Genomic DNA, 21,980 nt, shown 5'->3' with positions numbered 1-21,980 from the left:
CGTTTGACAGCACGCCGACCTCGAGCACACCAAAAATCGGATGCACTCATACGCACGTACATCGAGTTCGCGACAGTATCAATATCGGAAGCCCCGGTCCACGCTGGACTCATGCTCACTCTGTCACACATGCATGCTGATTCATGAAGTATGTAGTACCTGTATGGACGTAGATGTGTCAGCCTACATGGCAGCGGGAGATGTTCAGGGTAGCACGTGCAGAGTTCGGTATGTCCGAACGACAAGCAGCCAGAACGTTGCTTCGGTGTGTTTTTTCCAGTGCTTCGTTGTACGGGTCGGTCTCTGGATAGTTCGAGGAAGAAAGCTATCCGTTTCTGCTGCGTCGGTGGTGTCTGACGCATGGAAGTCTCTCTGGATTCGTATTTGTGGCGTCCTCTTGACAAAGTTTTGGGGGCGGAAACACCCGCAGCCGTCAGGCGTGCCGTGTCTACGGTTGAGTGCGCGTTTCCGATTCACCACCGTTCTCGTTAAACACACCGAAGACTGTCCGTCCAACGGAACAGCAAGAAGGGAAACGGTCACAATCTGTAGGCTACAGAAGGGTACACACAGCCCCTGAACCGTTCTGCCCAGTCAGCTACAATTTTCAGCGTTTCAAGGGGTGTTCCTGTGTACAGAACCGCTCACTGGAAATATGCTTGTCGCCAAAGGAAAACAAACGCGCCGAGCTCCATGTGTACCTACTTTGTGTATTCGCTTTTGTGCCGAAAGAATCGGGAGAACTCTGGACCGCGCTGCTTTGTACACCCCCCGGCGCTATACACTGGCAAGAGAGAAGCCGCTATCCGCGGGTAGCAGCTATGTGGAAATACGCAAACCTTTCCAGCACCTGCATTCTCGGCGGCAGCTCAGCGGTAGCCCGTGAACTTTTTGTGTGTTCTTGAAACGCAGAAAGCATTGGCTGTCCGGGAAAGCGTTTGCTCTTTGGCGTTGCAGCAGGCCTTGATTCGGGTGTTTCAAGATTGGGAGTCCCGTCTCTTGTCCTACATCTTCTGGGCCAGGCGTCGACCAGAGCGACTTTTACTCCTCATATCACTACACCGGTGGCCAAACGAGTGCGCTGAAGATATCGGGAGTCAGGGGGTCGCTAAAGAACTAGAACTGCCTGCCCTCACTGGATCAAGGGTCAGCATTCAGGGGATCTTCCTGTCTCGTCAAAAGTTCCAAACCCCGCCTAGCTCCGGGGCGCAACAAGACAATGTGTTGCTTTCACAGGAATCCTTGCACCCGCCGGCGTTCGCTGAGAGCCCCGCTGGCACAGAGATTGATCAGTAAATGCTGAACCGTCCAAGGCGTGTCCTGTCGCGTGCTGTTCCCCGATTTCTTCAAAAGGTACCTTGCGCCCGCACGTCGCTTACTGTAGTCGGTGTCGGTACGGAAAGTCCTCCCTGTTCCCAGTTGGGTTCTACGCTTGGTCGAGGCCAAGATCTTTCTCTCGCGTCGCTTCACTTTCGTTCTTGTGTGGCGTGCCGCCTTCTCGATGGGGCGATTGACAGTTTTTTATTTCGAAATACGGTGGTTCCGCAACAGATGCGCTAATATCGGTGATTCCTGTAGGCACCCCCTGCCGTTACTCGCCAGGGCGTCCCGGCGTCTCTTATGGCGCCTCACGCCACGTCTCGCGACTTTTTCCACGGCCCTCGTCGACAGCGCCTCTTCCGTACGCTCAAGCTAACGCGACACCTGCTAACACACGCGCATGCACGCGCCATAGATCTCGTCTCTCCGAAACGGTGTGGCGTTGTCGAGCTGTCCCTTCCACTTATTCTCTACAAAAACCGCGGGATAGTTGCCTGGCAGCGGAGCAGATCTCCGAAAGACTGCAGTCAAGTCACTTCTCTCCTCCGCGGGAGACCGTGTGCCCGCCCCGCCGGCGTTGTTGGGTACCTCTCTCGTCTCGTGCGTCGAGCTCCGGCCCAGTTCCTTGGAAAAAACGCGAAACGTTCCGCTGAAAGTGTTTGATTCGTGGGATCTTTCTGGTTTACAAAGTGGACTAAGCGCTTTCGTTTGCGTAGAAAGGACGCTCCAGTTTGCGCGCGTCGTCTCGCCTTCTGCCGCGCGAGGGCCGGGCGACGCCACGCGGGTAATCGCGAGAGAATGGGTCTGTTCCGTTTATATTTTTAGTGTACTCAAAGTTACACGCAAGGGCTGTGTGTTCGCGGGACTATTTGGAAAATTGCCTTCCGTCATCGCTCCGTGCACCGCCTCTGTTTCCGAAAACGACTTTCCGCGTCGGCTTTTGCAGCCGCCTTTCTGCGCTCGCCATGTATCCGGTGTTAGTGAGGCTCTTTCTCACGCTCGGGCTTCCTTCTTCGTTCTTGGAGCGTGACCCGAAGGCGTCAGAAAATCGGAAGGACTTCTCACTGTCTTTCTTTTTTCTCCTCTAACGGGATGGCAACCCACGTCGGCCACTCAGCAGGACTGCCCGCGCCGGCGTCCTGGTGCCGCAGCGCCTGCTCTTCTGGCCGCAGGCGATCCGCCAAAAGGGCTTTCTTGGTCTTCTCTCTTCTCGCTCTCTCGGCGGTACTCACTCCCATCTTGTTTCCGACCATAGCTCACTCGCGGCCAAGCTTCGTCAATGCCGACCCTGGCGCCGGATCCGTCGACCCCGGGCAAGAGAGCGAAAGCTCGGCCTCTGAGGACGCCTCGAAGTTGACAAGTGCAGGCGCAGCACACATACCTGGAGCAAAGGCAGGGGAAAATGCGGCGGGAGCGCTCTCCACAGCGCGAGGCGAAGGCGTAAAAGACAGAGAAGGTCTTCTGTTGTGGAACGGCGAGCAGGCTGCGCCGGCAGAAATAAAGTCCAGGTTACTCTCGATGAGGAACCACGCGGGAAGCCTCACAGACAAGTACGTTCACCAGCACAGAGATGGGCAAATGCGCGGGTCACTTTTTTGCCGCGGAACTAACGCGGCCCTATCCTTTCCGCGATTTAGCCAACGGTTTCGAGGTGTGCGCCGAGACCTTGTTAGGGAAAGGGGGTGTACATACAGTTGAGAACCACGTCGAGGCGGCAGCTGATGATATCTGAAGATGCTCCTTTCGCACCAGTCAGAAACCGTGAAGAAAAAGGGAACGAACTTGGGGAGGGAGAAACCCGTTGGCGACAAGACACATGCATCGGTGTACCTCATCTGCGTGCACGGCGCAGATAGGAAAGAGTGTAGTGCTTCTCTTTTCCGTGGCAGAGGAAAGCAGAACAAGGGGGGGCGATCGGAGCTCGATTCTCCTCTTCCGTGTATCTTGAATCTTGGGATTCTCTCTGTTGTGTGATGGTTCTGCGTGCCTTCTGTCCTTTCCAGATTTATGGAGAAGATTGCGCAACTCACTGCTCAAATCGATCTCCTGCGTATGGAAGTCAACAAGGCCAAGGGGGAAATCCAGCATCTCAACGAATCATTCGACGGCAAAACAGAAGAAACTTTACGCATGATTGACAGTCGATCGGGTAGGATGTGTGAAAAAGTGGACTAGACAAATCTTTTCAACACGACGCATGGGCACGTAAATGTCTACAGCTATGTATATCTGTGTATTACAAGAGATAAAGACGCGAGGGGATCGATATGTCCTCTCGGCGTAAGAAGGCTTGGGAACCAAACACCCTGTTTTCGGTGAATCAGACTGCGTGCAAGGCGCACCGGTTCGTCGTGTAGAGAGGTCCGCAGAACGCGGGGCTGTTCGTTGCTTTGGAGGTGTAGTGTGGATATGTGCTCTGAATCGACATGCGTTCGACCTGATTCGAACTTGCGTAACCTCTACAGCGTCCCAGAAAAGTACTGGCTGGGCGAACGGAGATTATGATGCTCGCACACTACGAACAGGTGCCGCTGAATACGCAGGAACAGTTTTGTACACGAGTCAACGTGTACATCATGTTGCATATAGCGGTTGTCGCGTGAGTGTATGTGTCTTAATGTGGGTTGATGGAGGGGAGTTCGTGGAGGCGTGGATCTGCATCTACACGTGGTTTTTTTGCTGTGTTGTTAGCGGACTTCATCCGCGGTTTGTCGCGCGTTGAGGAGCAGCTGGACGCGCAGCTCAGACCGCCAAACGGCGCCGTTTACAAACATCTGCAGGAGCTCCGTGACCAGCTGACTCAGATCCGAGCGCAGGCGGAGAGCTCGTTTAACACGGAAGCGTCGAGTGTGATGCGGCAGATCGACACGTGCAGCGCGAAGGTCGATGAGCTCACGCGGGTCAGTGCCAGTGGAAAGAGGACGCATGGCGCAGCGTCACGCGATTGTGGCGGATTGACGTGAACTCATCAACATATGATTATATATATATATATATTTATGAGAATGGATATATCTGTATGTTTGTAGGTAGCTGTCTGTAGTGCTGAGTGCATGGTGGATGCTGGTGTGCGATCTGTTCAGTTTTCCACCCGATTTTCAACTAGCATGTGTGGGTTTCGCTGTTCCTGTGTGTAATCGTTGCGCGTTCTCGTTTACTTGCAGGTGTACTTTGACATGCGGCACCGTATGGACGTGGAGGTGAACGACATCGACGCGCGTATGATTGCAGCTCGACGCGAGTTGGATGATTTGGTGCATGAACGGCTGACTGCGTTAGGGGAAGCCGAGCAGCGAATTACAGCGGATGCGATCACGCGTCTCCGAGATTTCCTGCAAAATCTCCATCTAGAAGAGAACATGTTGCAGGATATGGTCCAGAGTATTCAGCGGGATTTCCTCGAGCCGTCTTCATTCACGGGGTCCCGCACGCACCGCGAGAAGGGGGCCACGTATATCGATCTGAGCAGCTCCTTCGCCAGTAGCAAAATCGAGAAAGTGTGTGGTGTCATGACCCACCTGGTGAAGCAACTTCTTCCAGGGAAAACGGTAATCCCCATTTTCATTCATACCGTCCCTCAGGTATCCACGACGAATCTGCCCAACAGGGAAAAGGGTGTGAAACTTTTTGGAGGGTTAGGTGGTGCACGGGCTCTCTTTAACTCGCTGAACCTCGGACCTTCAGGATGGGGCGGGGGAGAGGAAGAGAAGAAAGAAGAAAAGGCCCACTCGGAGGCTCCTATTATCGAGATGGTTCTACCTGATGAACATATGATTGCCGCTGTGGCAGTGGGGTGGCTGCGTGAACGACAGCGAACGGGTCCGCTGTTTGACCACTATGCAGTCGTCCGTGTGGATGGGCTGCTAGCGGAGTCCTATACCGTTCCTTTCCTGCAGTATCTGCAGTTTGATTACACACAGGAAAACCGCTTCGCCCTCGCGCGCACTGACCAGTTCGCTGAGAAGCTTGAGACGACGATTCACGAGAAACTGAGTCTCTTGGCGGAAGCACTCGAGAAAAATACGTACTTGCTGATTGCCTATCTTGGAGAGGCCACTGGAGACGTGAAACCTCAACCGTCCCTTGTTCAGACGAAAAATCGGATTTCCACGGCACGACGTCTTCTGAAAAATCTCAAGGCGCCGAGTTTGGGAGCATACTTCTGGTTCGAACAGTTCAAGCACCAACTTCAATTTATCGATGAGGTGACTAAGGCCTTCGCCCGCAATCAAAAGAAACGTCTCGCGAACAAAGTAGTCCTCCAAGGCGACGATTTCGAAATTGTTGTTGTTGTGGGCAGGAAGGGAACGGGGGGTGAAATGCTCAAGATTTCAATGCCCCCATGTCGGCAGGGAGATCCGTTCTTTTTGCCGGCATTCACTATCTTGTCAATGAACTTGACCGCTCTGACTCCCGAGCTGGTTGCATTCCCTAGTGACGGGCTGTTGGCGAGGACTCTACAAGTGCTTCTTTCGGATGTAAGAGGGGGAGCAGCGAACGACGAGGAAAGTGCAGAAAAGTCTCAGCAGAGGGCACCCACGTGCGGTGCAACGATATCTACAAACGGCGTGACCAAGCGCATGTGGCGGCCACAGGTTTTGAAGGTGTCGTTATCATACATGGAGAAGATTGCAGAAAGTCCAAGGGGTGGAGCGGCCAAGAACAACAGAAGTCCCGCTTTGAAGCATGTCCCCGTTGTACAAGATAGCACACAGGATGCCATCGGAGCAAACCTACCCAAAGGGTACGAAGATCTGGCGCAGTACATCATCGCAGCCATCTCGCGAGTCCTGCGGGATCGGCTTGAGGTCCTCCCTAGAGGATTCACTCTGTACGTAGTTGCAAACGTGAAAGAGTGACAGTGTAAGAGCGAGATTCGAACGTCGCTTCTTTTTGGTAAATAGGCCAGTAAAAAAGGATACTGGCAGTGATGCATGGTTGCAGAACGTTCTCTGATGGGCGGCGGGAGTTCAAAACTTAAGGGACCGAGACAGGACGAAGAACGCCCCTGTGGCGTAATTCCATATCCCCTCGGTGCGATATTTGCACACACGCGATGGAAATTGTCTACTTCCACAGAATTCGCGGGACCAGGGTTCCGTGTGTTTACTTTCAATCACCGCTATGCGTATCCTGGGGTTTCATCTGCGTGGCAAGGTTATCCGACAGTCAAACCACATCCGCTAAATCATCAAACTTCCTCTTACACGATTTCTCCATGTCACGGCTCTTCTAGACTCCCTCACTTCTGAGAATTGCTCCCCCCCTGCGCGAGATGGAGTGCCCAGTGGTGCCCGGCACGGGTATCGTGCGCATGGGTGACTACTCTCTGGGCCGTGGCTGGAGGTGGTAGTCATATTTTCTTCTTGTGACAGGAACTCGTAACACAGGTTCTGCTCGTTGGAGCGGAAGTCCGATTCGCATGCTTTCTTCCCGGGGAGAGGCTATGTCAGCACCTGCCATTGTAATGGAAAATTCTGTAAAGGACACTCTGCAGTGAGATAGCATTTTGGCGATAGCGTTGAATGGTATAGCTATTGCAGTGAGATAGCATTTTGGCAATAGCGTTAAATGGTAAAACTGTTGCGGCTGAAGGTATCACTGGTTGCAAATAAACACCCTCAGTATCTTTGTACAGTCTACGTGCACTCTACCATTCGGCCAACATCCATTTTAGGAGCACGACAGGTGGCATGAAGCAAGCAGGCCAACCACGACGCATAAACATGTTTGGATCTATTCTCTTGGCTTCGACAATGTTGTGAAGTTCCTCCTGCGTAGTACAAGGGTGGCTCAAACACACACACTCCTCGATTATTTGTCACTAAACTAGCAGCCGTCACCTGCGAGTCTACTTCAAGCGTCGTCTGTCCTGTGAAGTTATTCACCAACTATAAAATAGGGGGGCAATAAAACCAGAGTCACTGATAGCTTTCCTGCGTAAGCCATACTCCGTTGGTAGAGCCCTGTTGGTCGACTGGCCACTCTTCACTCAGACGCAGAGCACAGCTCTGAGCTGCTGTTAGTTGCGGATCACGCGGTGAGTCATTGCAGAACCCCACTGGCGGTCGTTGCTAAGTTTTTATCGCTCATCTCCCAATTTCAGCAGAAAACGTGAGCTTGTAATCCTGAGCCTAAGAAGTTGGGCAAAAATATTGCGTCTTCATGTTGGCACAGTGAAAAGAAGCTGCTGCCCCCCATTGGTGGTTGCAAAGCGAGCGCCGATGTAAACGAACGTATCGGTAACCCGTTCCTGACGGGGGCTCTCCGTAGCTGTCCCAAAGCCGGCGACGTCGATTGATGCTGAGAAACCGCAACGTCCCAACGGAATGCCTGTCTACAACAGGGGAGTGCTGCGGCTCCATGCGGACATACTGGACACGGGATGCAACAGAAACCGTGCTGGGGACGCACGAATTGAGTTGTCTAGCTTGACCGTGATGTTCATGCGTATGAAGCATTACCACAGAACGAAAGACGAGAAGTGCCCACGTTTGAAATGCTCAAGCTGCTCTTGTGTCCTCTACCCGCCTGGGCACATGAGCGCAACACACTCTTTCTTAACCAAACTGATTTTACGGTTCGTATATTGGCGGTGCCCAGCCGTTGCCATCAGCTTGCTTGTGTAAGGGTTGAACTCCACCGGTACCCTGGGATAACAAAAACGCGCGGAAGTCAAAGGCTCCATTCGCGTCCAACGGTACACCTGGATGAGGACGTAGAGGAGGGCACAGGAGAAAAAAATTGCCGGAGCGTACAAAGGTTTGCAGTGCCACTGGCCCTTTTCTAGTTAGCACATTGGGCTCGCGTTCCGTGCCTGTCCACTCGATCTTGCCGACTCGCGGTGGATCTATTACAATTACGGGACGGTGAGGGTATGCTCCTGGTGACGATTGTTCAGGTTCGCCGTAGGCCGCGGATAGAGAAACAGGAAAGTCGCCCTTCTGGTTTGTTGGCAAGGGACGGGAGTTGATTGTCAGTGACCGATCGGAATGTGGAGTGGATGGTGAACTGAGATAGGCCATCGGAGTTAGACTTTTAGCACTTCGAGAGACTTGTTGGAGGGAAGTCCCCACGTGTCCTGGCAGCAACCCTCCCTCCGAAGATGCAGTTGACGCTGATACGGCCATGTCTGAGGTTGGTAGAGACGATTCTGACCCAAACTAGACACTAATGTTTGGATTTTGACGACAGGTAGTGCGAAGAGTGACTGTAATTTTTGGGAAACTACCGCCCACCGGATGCCATCAGTTTGGGTGAAGCTGCCGCCACCTCGCGATCACCCATTGGTGAAGTACCAGTACTCTATCCGCTAAGCTCTTTGTTCGAAACAATGTTCTTAGAAGCGACTTGTTGTCATGTAAAGCCAAAGGGACAGCTCCTACTGCTCTGACGCGAACCACTCACGCAGCTGTAATCGAGTGGATGATTCTTCGAAAGGATCCACTGAGCGTGCATGGCATCTACACGCGTACAATGGAGGCTTGATGAATAAATAAATGTTTTCCCTCGTCCGCCATTCTCCATTTCCAACACGGTAGCGTCACCGAGCAAAAGGCATGAGAGGATAGTGATATAGCCTGGAAGTCAGCTGCTGTGGGCTGGAAACGCTGGTGGCACAACCGACTCAAGAAAGTGACGATCAATCTTCCGCGTGTAGCCTAGTCATCAGGGTGCTCCACACAGTACTGTCGTAAATATCAGTGACGCCAAAGAAGCTGTTGCAACATCTCTCACACACATTATAGGTACAGGCAACGATGCGGTTCGAAGAAACGCAGCGTCTCCCCGAAAGCAGCAACTGACTGAAACTACCTGGTTTTCTTGGCGTTTGCAGGCGGCAGCCAGACATCTGGGGTGTCGCCGCGGCCAGCCTCGCCACCGCCGGTCGCACCCTGTGCTGTCCGCGGTTCACGCCAACTGCTGGCACTGGACGAGCAACTGGACACTGGATTATCCCATCAAGAGATCAATCATCGCGCCTTCCGTTTCCTGCTACTGTTTTGTTCGTTGTCGTGACAAGAAATCGGAGGGCAGTAGGAGATTTAGTAGTCAGGGCACAAAAGATACGCCTACTCCGGTTTTACGAAGGAGATCTCCTGTTACACAGTTTATCCGATATATCCGTCTCCTTAAGCAGACTTTGTATAAGCCGTAATTGGCTTTGAAAAGAGATTCGAGCATACGTGGAAGCCTAGAGCATCTGACGGGGAGTTGATTGGATTTACGGATAAGGGAACGTGTAAGACATGAATAAATACCCTTGCGGCTGGGAGTGACGACCCTTCGAACTGCCATCTGAAGCACGGCACACAGCGCTGATGCAACTATCAGACTCCAACTTCCCTATCCTGGCGCGCGGGCTCGGGCAGCACGTTGCGTGCTTAAAGAGAATTGTGCAGGAATCGGTTCCTCTCCTAAAAGCATGTCGTTATCATGATCGCTGCTGTGGGTAGGTTAGTTACTCGTGCATGGAAGCAGAATCTGTGCTTGAATCAACTACGAAGCGTGCACGTATATCGTGTGACGGCAGAACTCTCTTGGGCTGAGAACACCAGAGTTTCGACGTGCTCTATCAGGAGCCCGAAAGTGCCGAGGAAAGAACTGAGAGATTGTGACGGTGTTTAGGGGGAAATTGGTAACGCAGGGGGATTCGTAGCGTTACCTTTACCTGCTGTGGATGGATTTTTAACAAAACTGCGTTATATGACAGGAAATACCGCTGAGCGAGCCAGTATGGTGCTCGAGAAAGAAGGGTTGTCATCACCATAGCGCCCTCGAAACTAACGAGTCCCCATAATGTGCATAACCGAAGGATGCGGTGGCTTAACAGACTCTAACAGAGAAAAGCCGTTCAAACTGGCCCCAGCTCAGATCCCCGGTAAACGACGAAACGACGCCGTACACCGCCTGCACTTTCCTCTTTCCATAGGGTGCAATGTATCAGTCTGCAGCCATAGCTCCGATGGAAAGTTTGTTCACGACATTATACGTGGATATTTTTCAAACTCAGGTCAGCTCCTTTAGATGGGGTTTCACAGATTTACTACATGCACGAACACTGTAGTCCCAAAGTAATTTCGAAGTGAATGCTGGATCGCGAGGAGCGTCAAGAGCCGAAGCAACGATCAGTCGGGATTAGTCTTCTTTTCCTAGAATACAGCTAAAACAACTTCTTTTCCTGTGTCGTGGAGAATCGAAAGTTCAGCAGTTACCCGTGAGTGGGGCCATTCGCGTGCACAAGTCAGCAATTTAGCCATTGTGGCACGAGAGTCTGCAGAGGTGTCTCGCTTTTGCAAAACATTTCCGCCAACACTCCTGTGATTGTGTGATCTTTTCGACTGCTGCACGCTTCCCGAAACAAGAAGTAAAGTCCACTGTTCATCATCTCCCTGGTGTTCAACCACGAATTCTGGGTGACGGAGCTTCGTATTCACGCATGCAGCCCTGCGGCGGGACCGATCAGACAACTGAAAGCAGAGTTCTAAAGCCAATTTCTCACGGTCACGGCTAGTGGTTTGATCATCAGCTGCGCCGACGCAGTTCGACGCATGTCTTGCCTATGCGTGTGAAACATGGGTAATCGGGCAAATAGCTTGGATGAAAGGGCGATACAGGAGGAAAAGGAAATGAAGACGTGACACCACATTTCTGAGGATTGGAAAAATGTGCTGATACAGAGTGATAAAAGGCTGTCGAACATAATGGCTCAGCTTCCCACCCGTACGTGGGAGAAAACGAGAATTTGATAAAGAGGCGGGAAGTCTCGCCGTAATCAATTTCATTCTCACAATGGGGTCAGTTCCGTCAGGCCCGCAATTTGCAACACGTGAAGTCAACGATCTCTAGTTTATACATGTGTGCTTCAGTATGTAACAGTTTGCTTGTCGTCTCCAATCGCATGACTTGCTGGCTTGCCTGTCACTTGGAAAGCCGCGGTCCTCACGTAGAAGACCCGAACTTCGTATCATCGAACCCGCCATCGAGGATAACGCGAGAGGACGGAGCACCTAGTTGTCCGAGGCTGACCTGCACTAGCCACTGAGTGTGACATTTGAGGTGTGCCACGTGTGTGCATAGACACGAACGCGTCATTGCTTCGCCTGGACACGGAGACAAGCCAGTTCATTGTACTCCTTCTTCACCTTATCAATATCATAAGTGAAAATGCAGTCTCCTGCAGCCACGGACGGTCGCCGCTCACCACATCGTCATGACTACATCGTGCCGACCGCTCCCCTTGATTTGTCGTTCCGGAACTACAAGTCTCCCCTTGACATATCGCCAGAGCACACTGCTATCGCAAACCAAAGAAATTCGTTATGCCGGTCTCCGAAGGCGGCGGCCCGTCCCTCAACTCCTCCATCCACCTCTCCCCCACAGCCTACGCGGCCCACGTTCATGATTGCTCTTGCTCATAACAATGGCATTTGGCCGTCTTCCGCTCTCAATGGTGTGCCTGAAAACAGCTCTCCGAAAAAGCATGAATCGCAATATCGGGTAACTTTCTCCGAGGCCGCCCTGAACCGCAGTGGACAGACTCCGACAGCAACCCCATCAAAGAGTCCTGCGTTTGCGTCTCATTCTTTCTTCATGGGCGAGACCTTGGAGCCCCAAACGCCACAACAGACGCTCGCTTCCGGTTGCAGCTCGCCAAATCTAGCAGGGTTTCGCTCATCCGTCTGCTTATCGAGGCATAGCAGTACTGTGTCTCTCTGTACTCAACCAAGGAACGGTTTTGAAGGAACCGTCATAGACCTGCATACGCCTGAGAAAATCCATGTGAAACTGACTGTGACCGCTGTACGGCTTTGTAACAATCAGTTAAGTTCACTGGAGGAGCTCATTCCATCTCTATGTCGCATAATGCCGTATCCAGAAAAGAACCTACAATGGCTAGATCTTGCATTCAATCAGCTCAAAGTCATCGATCCCGTTGTGCAGCAGCTTTCAAACCTACGGACCCTCTACCTGCACTGCAATCTAATTGCGAGCTACGCCTCTCTACTGCCATTGAAGGGCATTCGAAAGCTCAGGACATTAACACTCATGGGAAACCCTCTCGAGCGGGACGATTACCCAGATTACAGGTCAGGCGCTTTCCAAAATCAAGTGCCCGTCGCTGCCTTTCGCCTGATACATATCTGATACTTCTGAAACAGTCTATCTCAGAAAAATCAAATTCGGACTGCATGCATTTCCAAACATGAAACTTCCTAGATGGTCTCCAGCTGGTGGTCTGCAATGACTTCTCCTCCCAGCTGCTGTACCATAATGACTCCTGTATTCACAAAAGCTGCACACTTTCGTTACCAGCTTGCTGCTGTTCAATTTGTTCTGCACTGACTTCATGTAGCGCGCTTCTTTTCTTCCATGTTTTTGCTCAGAATTGCCGTGATTGCTACTCTGCCCGACTTGAAGTCGCTGGACCACACCGTCATCAGTGGCGACGAAATTGCCGCCGCTGAGCAATTTCGTCATGACCAAGAAATCAAGAGGAGAGGCAGACACGAAAAGGGAACATAATAGTGGTTTCTGTCGTCTTGACGTACTCCCACTGCAAGTTTGGGCGTAAACTTCCACGTAAAAATGTACACTTGCTCCCATATTGAAAGCAAGTTGGTTCACGAGCTAAGTGACAAGTTTCGAGTCTTCCTACCGTGGGGCAATGTGCACACTCGGTCAAACGAGGTGGTGTGTGAAAGATTACCATCCTATATAGAGACCCATCAAAATGCAGTCACGCGCTGTGAGGAACTGTAAGCTGAGGACCTCCAACTGCTGCATAGCCCTTACGCTCAATATAGTGTTCCGCTAACACGTCTGCTGGTCCCGGAGATTACTTGGCGTTTGAAGATCGACACGACGTTAACCTCCAAGAAACATTGCCTTTCCATTTCTTCCGCAAACAAAAGTGAAGTCAACAATGCATACTGCACGCTACCAAAGCCCTCTTCGACAATGAAGCGGCCCAGTACACTCGAAACTTCCTAGACCGCACTGAGGCATGCCTCGAGGCTCAAGGCGCCGTGCAACCCGACCTCCTGCGTATCTCATTGACCGGACAATCAGGTTGCATGAGCCTTGTCTCCATCAGAGGGACGGGACCGGCCTCCGGTGCCGTCCCGACCTCCAATTAGGAGCAATTCGCTTCCAACGTCGATAAGTTCCAGAGGACCCCGAGGCTCCCCGTAAATTGCTTGAATCGCTTATTTCATCGCCATGAACTTCATCAGGGACTGGATCTGTTCTTGCCAGCTCTCACGTTCGACAGGTGTCTTGAAGCTGAGAAAACAGCAGAGGTCCAATCATACGCGCATAATACGGAACTAGCGTTCAACCCTTTCTTTTCTCTTGGAACCTAGAGAGAAAGATCACCCCAGTATGGGCCCCTCACTTCTATGCACATCAAACGATACCACGATATATGCAGCGCAAACCGCCTATTGAATGCTGCGAGAAGCCACTAGCATCCAGTTACCATTTCCCCCACTCGCATCGGCCTGAAAAAGGCCTCAAGTATATGTTTACCGGATCCACGTTCTGCTATGCATCTCAATGACAGCCATGTTCAGTACATTGAGCACAGTGGGAATTAAACAACTATGATTCCAGCTATATAGTCCTCGAGTCATGTAAATTAAAATCCCCCCCCCATGACCGGCTGCCATGGAACCGGGTTTTTTTGACTGCTGATTCATGGACTGCTACTTACGTGAAGTTGTAGGTCGAGGGTTGCGGGTTGTTGACGGTAATCACAAGCACCTTGGTGTTATCAGCCTGAGACTTGACCGACGTGATCTGAGAAAGGACACAAGGATACATTTCACAACGGATGAGAAAATCCGCAATGATGCGCAGCGAACGAACTCGAAAAGGCCAGCCAGTCAATCTCCAGGACTGGATTTCGGTGGCACCGGCTCAGTCGAGTGAATAACGGAGCGAAAATGACACCAGAGAAATTGATCAGTACCGTTAGTTCCCAATTGTGGAACGCTTGGTCCAATCGAAACAAACGTCTCCGTCGTGTTATTCCGTCGCCTATCTAATTTAATAGCTATGTTTTTCGTGCATCTTGATGAAAACACACCGGAAGTAGACACCAACGCGCACGATAAACGTCAGCAGACGACGTTCTTCTCACCTTGTCGACTGGGAAACTTCCAGAAGGTTTCTTTCTGTCCTGAGCCCCGGCGGCGGTTTTACCCTTGAACCACTGAACCTGTTCTCCGTCTTTGCTGCATGTCACTTTCACGGTCTCAGAAAAGAGGTGCGTCTTGAGCTTGACAACTTTGGTAAGAGCACGTCTGTACTGCATGACCTTCTTCATCCGGATGTCACTTGCACTGACCTGAAGAGGAACAGCAGCGCTGTGTAAAGCCTGTTGGTCAAAAACGCGAACTGCAAGCGTGCATGACTTCACATTTGCATGCCTAGCTCCACACACGAGCAGAACGCGTAAAAAGGGTCATCGTTGCCTCCTCAGTCGAAACATACACCTCTGCATATCGTGCGTATAGAGAGTCTCAAATCTGCAGTGCACAGAAGTGCAGAGAAATACCTACCGCGTCGTTGTCAGCATCCGATTCTGATTCCTCAGACAGTTCCTCCATGCTTGACATTTCCGTGTCACTCTTCTTCGCTTTCAAGCTATACGTCTGGCGCCGTCTCATCGGGCGCTCAGGGACAGGAGCTGCCGGCCCAGGAGAGGTAGCGCCTCCCTGACACAGTGCACACCACAAGAAGCATCGCATCGAAGCTTTAATGAGGCCATTTTCCAGGGGTACTACTCATGGGATAGACATGTCCCTTCCACTCCTACTGGGCGTGCTACCGCTGCCACTTCAGGAATGAAGAGTCCAACCAGAGCATAGAACTCGGAAACAATACATTCATTTAACGGACGGAGTGGAGCTGCTCAGTACCAGCTCTCAGCGAGGGCCCTAGTTCGATCCAGAAATACCTTACGTCAGCATTCTAATCCAGAGTCCACACCTCCATCTGCATCCTTAAGAAAAACTTCACAGGCTAACTCAAATGTGGAATCCACGCAGTTTCTTTTCGTGAGTGCTCTTACGGTCGCTGCAGGTGCAGTGGTCGTGCTTCCCACCGCTGTGGACGCAGTCGAGGCAGCCTGAATAATGCCGCTTGATCCACCACTTTCAGACGATTTTATTTGTAGGAGCGGCCCATCTGGAGCCCGCTTTCCCCACCTGTCAAAGCAACTCATGGTATTTCCCATGGTGAATCGGGGGGTGACGAAACGCAATCGAAAAGAACAACCCTGCTACGGGTTCAGCGACGCCCAGGAGTGAAAGGTACCGGGATCAAAACGCTCCTGCTTCTGGGTAGATTCGTTAACTTAAATGACAGGGAGCAAACTACTTAGGGGTAGAGAGCCAAAGAACGAAAAATCCTCATGAAAAACGTCCCTTCAGACAGGAGAGAGTGGAAGAGCACGCACCACGATGACCGTACGCGGCCAGCAACTAGCCACCTGTATCGAAGAAGATAGTTTCGAGCGACTGCCCGACCGGGTTAAATTGAGGTACCGATCCCAACTGCAAATCATTCATTTGCCACTAACAGGGATTCCGCAACAGAAGCATGCGAAAGAGCGTGTGTGTGCTGGCAAAAACCAAAGCCTCCGCAGCCAAGAAGCGTTCACGCTTTGCCATCTGAAATGTCGATGTTCGGTACAATTTGGGGATCAGCGGGAACAGCATGCGGTGTGCGCGCGAGGAGCACGAAGCCGTTACAGGACGCAGGATGCTGTCACCCGGTCATTTTCAGCGATAAAAGATGCTGCTGAAGTTGCCTGGTGCTGATCCGGTTAAAAGCCAAGAAAAGCGTTGTTTTCGGCGGAATCGATGCCAAGGCGCATGCACTCGCAATCGAAGTCCCTGTAGCCTGGGGAAGAGCCATTTGAGATGTAAGGCGGGCCGCAAGTTTTGAACAGCAGTCTAAAGAAGCCAGCTCTACGAGAGGGTACACACACATAAACCTCTATTGAAAGAGATGAAGATCCGCTTTAGTCGGAGCATCCTGAGTCACTGTGCCTGTGCCAACTTGATTACTACGTGGAGACAAAGTGGTACGAAGGACGCGGCGACTACCTGTCGAAGGCACGCCAGCAAGGGGAGCGGTGAAGCGCAACAAGGCCAGACACGGACACAATATCACCTGCATCTCCCGTGGCCATGGAGCCAGTGGGATTGGTCGTGCTGTACCTCTGCTGGCCAGCCTTTGCGAGTAATTAGACGCCTTGCAAAGAACTAGTCTCCAGTTGTTCACGGTGTGTATGTCGTAGTCTGGCGGGCGTACGACTCTGAAGACCGTGGATTTTAAATGGGATGCCCGACGTCGAGACTTCTCGACGCACGTGAGAAATGCAAACACCCTTGCTGAACAATGGAAAACTTGTGGAGACCACGAACGAGAAAAAGCCCAGAAAATACTCATTGGGAAGGACCGACGGTTTTTGAAGTATTGAGTTTGATGTGACGCGCTGAAGACGCCGCACAGTGCCGCCGAGACTCGGTGAACCCCTCGGAAAATGTGTCCGATATCAGAAAACAACGCGCCTCTGAGGACGTCTCAGTCATCAGTCAAAAAAATATCTGTCCACTTCTTCTGCGGTCTGACCGCGGTAGACAGTTTCAGTTCCGGAGAGGCAATCACTGGCAGTGACGTGCACGGCTCTCAGCTCGTGCTGCTTAGACTAGAATCAACACTCGCCTGACAACTGCCACACAGAGATAAATTTATCAGGCAGAATTGAAGGACGAATCAACTGTATCTGCCATTTCAGGAAGCACACAACGAACGCCGGCGTACACTTTGAGCGTGTAGGCTATCGCAGAAAAACAGCAAACGCCAGAATACTCGATATGAACTGCGTTCTCACAGGGTCGGCCTCGCACTCCATCAAAACTCAAGCGCTCTCTCTCCCATAACATACGCTCAATCTTTTGTTCAGAAGTTGGGGAAGTCACACAGGGTGGCTCGTCTTGGCTGTGCTGACTTGACATGTGACATCCCCGAGCCTATTGAAGGTGAAGGGTTTACGGAGCCTGAGGTACCAGCACGCCCCTCGGTGTTTGGGGATAAATGATTGCGTCCCCTGCCAAAGAAGGCCTCGTCCAGAGCGCCTGTCCGTATGACAGGAAAGTTGTGGAAGCATATCGACTTTGTCTCGTACAACAAATGCTACAACACACGACTGAGCTTCGCACGTCACTCCGGTGTTTTCATACTCCTGATATAGCGCACTCACAAAAGGTCCGCCTTTTCAGCGCGATAGGGATCTTGAGTCTTCCTGCAATCAGTGGAGTGCCAGTGGTACCAAGCAGAAAACTCTTTCTAACACTGGGATCCCTCAGAGACGTTGTGTACAACTGCGCAGCGGCATGCCTAGATAATTTTCTGACACGCGAGTAGCAGGAGGAGGAACAAACTCTTTTTCACACTCCACGTAAAAAAGGTAACAGGAGCGAAGACGGGCCACTGAAGAGTCTACGGAATGTGGCAGGCCGGGACGTATGGCAATCTCATGCCTCGGGCTGTCCCCGTTGCGATGAATTGCCAGTTGCCAACCTGTGACCTCTGGGATTTTTGTGTTCAGTTTATTTCAAAGAGATTGGAACGTTTTGTGACATCTCTCTAGACATACGCTGGGTGTTCCCTAAATATTCCGAGAAAGCGTTGGTTGCGACGTTCCTGGTTTCCCTCCATGCGCAGTGGTTGCGCTAAAAACGATTTCCATGTTTTCTTACTCGTTGTACGTTGGATCTGGGCCGGCACAATGAAGGGAAAATTGGTCGTTGCGTTGCAGTACATTGCCACCAGACTTGCTGCACGAGAAACGCGGCAGCGTTCGCACCATCGACACCTGCGCTGGCTCCTCCCTCCAAGGGAGAAGAAACAGTCATTTCAAAGAAACAAACCAGTATCGAAACACTAGGCAGCTGGGTCGAGACGAGCAATAACAGCTTCATTGAAATGCATGAGCGCAAAGGGTGCTCTCCAGCGAGAATGCGCGTGAAATGCATCTGCGGTGAATGCAACCGTCACTGGGTAATTCCTGCATAGAAGAGAGAAATCAGTGGCAATCGGTCAGCATCACGTCGAAATCTGGAGGGGGCATTGTTGTCGGCACAATATACCATCCGAAGAAAGGGTTATCAAGGCCTTGGAATATCGGCAGGGGAACACGAACACGAAGGCTTATTTCCGGAACATCATCGATGAACATGCATCGCCCAGAAAAGTGAACACACATCTAAAAAGGTGCTATTTCGATTGAAAAGCTCAGTGTGGGTTTTGGCCGTACGTTAAAAAATCTGCGGAGGCTGCGCTTCAGTATAGAAAAGGCTTTGTGTGTGGAGTATGTGTCCGGTTCCATCCGCGTTTGCGCTCGCGGAAGCCCGTCGAATGCGGTTACGCTAGTTGGACGAACTATGTTGTAAAGAACAGTAGGATAAGCAGACTCTACGGTGCCGAACACAGACGTCTTTCGTGGTCGCCTTGAAGGACACACTGCAATTTTATATGGCCACTGTTATCACTGGATGCAGTAACCCCTTTTTCGATCAATTGACCTTGGAGACGCTTTGCTTTCGCCTCCGTTTCTTTCTGATGCCTTCGTCTAAACAGCGCTAAAACAGTAGTCCCCTCAAATGCAGTCCTCCCTACTAAAATACAGATCTCCTCAGGTTGAACGAATTATCAGCCAGGATGCCTCGAAAAACCGATCGCGACCCAAGGCACCTGGGGAAGGGGCTTCCAACCAACTCGTTGCCATAGCCACGACAGAAGATATCTTAGATTTTATACTGCCTCCGCGCGAGTGGACAGAAAATGGACAATTGTGGAGGCAGCGAGTCAGTAGTACTCCGGCGACCCGCGCGGATGTCATCGCTCTCCAAGAAGAACTTGATAAACGTCTGAAACATAGACAAGCTCGAGAGTACGGTCTCTGCCCAGTTAGGGAAGAATTGTACTCCCAGTGTTTCGATGAAATACTTCGACAGGTACGTAAAAGCCAGATCCTAAGATAGGCAGCTCCACATGTCTCGCTATATGCCTGAGGGCCTGCTGGCGCGATACGTAGATTCTAATTCGAAATGCGGGCCGTTGTGCAATTACTCGCTGTCATTGCCCGCCAGCACGGGCATTGCGCAACCGGACTTTTAACGGGAACTTTAGTTCACACATACGGCGCATGCCCTCTGCTTTTACCGTGCGTTCGAGGCAGCCGCTTCTTCTAGGGAAATTTCCGGTGAACAGTATGAAACGAAAAATGAACTTGTTGGTTTTCGCATCCATAGCTCGAGTGGATGGCGAGACGTAGGGCCCGCAGGGGCAGGCTTAACGACAGAGGGATGCAACGAAATAAGGTCCAAAATACCCCGTTCATGTGTACACAGCTTGAAGGGAAGAGCTCGAACTGTCTAAGGAAACGACGCATCGCAACTGTCGGTGGGGACTTACACATTGTTTTCCAGTCTACCGTAGCCGCTGGTCAGATTTACAGCATTTGTCCTCCGAAGGCTCCCTGTTTTCCACTGATGCAAGCATTTGTGAAGAAAACGTTGACTGAACTTGAGCAGCACTGCTACGATCAGGCTGGACGCGCGAGGCTGGGGCAGGGCTGATCCAAACAGTACTTTGTTTTCTTGGAGTGCACATGAACGTTGGAACAGCACGGTTCTATTGGTCGGCAGTCGCTCCGGGCTGTGCAAGGTCAGCAGTCGAGGTTGCGCAACACGGCGTCCTGGATCGGAATTTTTCGGTCGTACACCGGCTCTCCGGTGTGTGATGCGAGAGACCGTAGCTGCCTGTCCTGTGGCAAGGTGTCCAGCGGGAGGAAAGCAAGAAAACAACATCTGTCGGTACGATAACGGCCACCGTGAGACCCTGTATGAACAGAAATGCTTGATGGTTCATCGGCTCAACCGAAGGACGGTGTCATACTTCAGGTGACCATTGCATGCGCCGAGCGAGGGTTGCTACTACACCGCGTACGCACGGAGCTCCGCACAATGACTCAAGCATATCAGAAGCTGTACGAGTCATCTGCAGCCTTCGGTATGAGAAAGGCATTACAGGCGGAGCAGCGGAAAGAAGAAATGGACGAGCGACTCGAATCTCTCAACCAAAGCAACAAGCAGCTGGAGCAGGAAGTGAAAGTAATGGAACGCTACGTCGAGAAGACCGTTCAAGATGCCACGGCAAGGATGGAACAGGTACTGCACGAAAGCATAGGAGCTCTCGGTCTTTAGCACTCGAAACACGCAATTTCGACGTGTGCTGAGGCATTACTCACGGACGGACAGAAGAGCGTTACGCTTTCACCCCCACTGCAATCCGCTCACTGAAAAGCCTTTTTTCCCTCTCTATGCCCTTCAGGAGGAACAAGACCACAAAGCGACTGTAACAGCGCTGAAGAAAAAATCACAGAAGATGAAGCACGAACTTGAACGGCTTCTCTCCGTTGCATCTCGAAGATGAGTTTTGTGTTTGTAGTTGCAGGCGGGCCGTGCCGCTGTCTCTCCAGAAATCAGACAGCCGCGTACAACATTCTTCTGTCGTGTCCCCATTCTGGAACCCTCTATCTGCTTCCTTCACAACTCTTACCAGGACTATCGAGTTGTGTACTTGCTGAGCTAATGAAAACCGCTGCTCCTGTGTTCGAAGACCACGGATGAGGCCGCATACGCCCCGCAGTTCAATAACTTGCCGAGACCTCAGTGTGGTCCGCAAAGTACCCTTCAACGCTTGAGTTGCATGTAGTTTTCTTACCGTGGCCGGTCCTGAAAACTCTGCTACTCTGGGGTGGCGCGGGATCATCGAAAGTCTGCGTGTCTCATCGTGTTTTCGCCACCACGTCTTCAATATCCCTCGCTTCGCACTGGCATGAGGCGGGAAGGCGTGTATACGTCAGCAAGAGCTTCACCAGAGTCTGCATGTACGTGTACGTTGCAAAAAGGTGTAACTCCACCAGCTCTGGGTGAACGTCGCCACGCTCGACTTCTGGAGCCGCGTCACAGCGTTGTCTCCTCTCCAAGAGACCAGTGCGGCATTTGTGGAGGCTGCTGTGAGCCGCAAACGACAGAACGATCACGTGAGGGAAAGTGATCCCGTGAGTGCCTCTGACGGGAACTTCCCGCAGTTGTGCGCGGTCCTCAAAAGATGTCTGCTTCTCCACGATCTAAAACAGTCTAATGTGCCCGAAGGCTCCTCTACGCGCGTAGATTTTTGCTGTCACTCACTTGCCGGAGCGGTCGCTGGGCACGCATGTTGACGAGTCGCAACGCATGCGAACTCGTTCCGCAATATTGTTGCTGAACACCCCAACTGGAAAACGTCAGGTGCCGTCTCTGTCCAGCTACGATGAATTTTTCCAATGAACACGTACTGCTTTCGTCGTTTCTAGATATTCTCCATCCTTCGTTTTCGTTTCGATCAGAGGATATCTGACTTTCACCTCCGTTGAGGGCCCGTCGCTCAAGTCGAGTGGCATGCACATGCATTTAGCTGCCAATTCGGTTTGCTGAAGGAGGACTCCCCGCGTAAATGGGGTTTCTTCGTCCTTGGTTTCCACAGCAATTGTCTTTTTCTTGTGTTCGTCGCGAACTGGATCCCGCCTTTCGATCATC

The 21,980-nt window shown here is 51.6% G+C and overlaps 4 protein-coding genes across 4 annotated transcripts; 3 read left to right on the top strand and 1 right to left on the bottom strand.

Moving 5' to 3' along the window:
* Nucleotides 1-2,412: 2,412 nt before the first annotated feature.
* NCLIV_066100 (putative microtubule-binding protein) lies at nucleotides 2,413-6,179 on the top strand (the record flags this gene model as incomplete). Its single annotated transcript, XM_003886161.1, has 4 exons — nucleotides 2,413-2,870; nucleotides 3,324-3,469; nucleotides 4,012-4,220; nucleotides 4,485-6,179. The coding sequence occupies 4 exons, from the start codon at nucleotides 2,413-2,415 to the stop codon at nucleotides 6,177-6,179; spliced, it is 2,508 nt and encodes an 835-aa protein (XP_003886210.1).
* Nucleotides 6,180-11,487: 5,308 nt separating this feature from the next.
* On the top strand, nucleotides 11,488-12,846 carry NCLIV_066090 (putative leucine rich repeat protein; the record flags this gene model as incomplete). The annotated part of the gene is made up of 2 exons (XM_003886160.1): nucleotides 11,488-12,410; nucleotides 12,708-12,846. 2 exons carry the CDS (start codon nucleotides 11,488-11,490, stop codon nucleotides 12,844-12,846), a joined length of 1,062 nt encoding a protein of 353 aa, XP_003886209.1.
* Nucleotides 12,847-13,529: 683 nt separating this feature from the next.
* Nucleotides 13,530-15,562, bottom strand: NCLIV_066080 (conserved hypothetical protein; the record flags this gene model as incomplete). Its single annotated transcript, XM_003886159.1, has 5 exons — nucleotides 13,530-13,605; nucleotides 14,036-14,121; nucleotides 14,465-14,671; nucleotides 14,886-15,041; nucleotides 15,398-15,562. The coding sequence occupies 5 exons, from the start codon at nucleotides 15,560-15,562 to the stop codon at nucleotides 13,530-13,532; spliced, it is 690 nt and encodes a 229-aa protein (XP_003886208.1).
* A 3,436-nt stretch (nucleotides 15,563-18,998) lies between these two features.
* Nucleotides 18,999-20,832, top strand: NCLIV_066070 (putative 33 kda inner dynein arm light chain; the record flags this gene model as incomplete). The annotated part of the gene is made up of 3 exons (XM_003886158.1): nucleotides 18,999-19,352; nucleotides 20,283-20,567; nucleotides 20,701-20,832. 3 exons carry the CDS (start codon nucleotides 18,999-19,001, stop codon nucleotides 20,830-20,832), a joined length of 771 nt encoding a protein of 256 aa, XP_003886207.1.
* Nucleotides 20,833-21,980: the final 1,148 nt, after the last annotated feature.

The sequence above is a fragment of the Neospora caninum genome, chromosome XII (genome assembly GCF_000208865.1).
Source record: "Neospora caninum Liverpool complete genome, chromosome XII".
In the NCBI taxonomy this organism is placed as follows: Eukaryota; Apicomplexa; class Conoidasida; order Eucoccidiorida; family Sarcocystidae; genus Neospora; species Neospora caninum.
The sequence above is the reverse complement of the archived record's forward strand: the minus strand, read 5'-3'. Positions and strand labels throughout refer to the sequence as shown.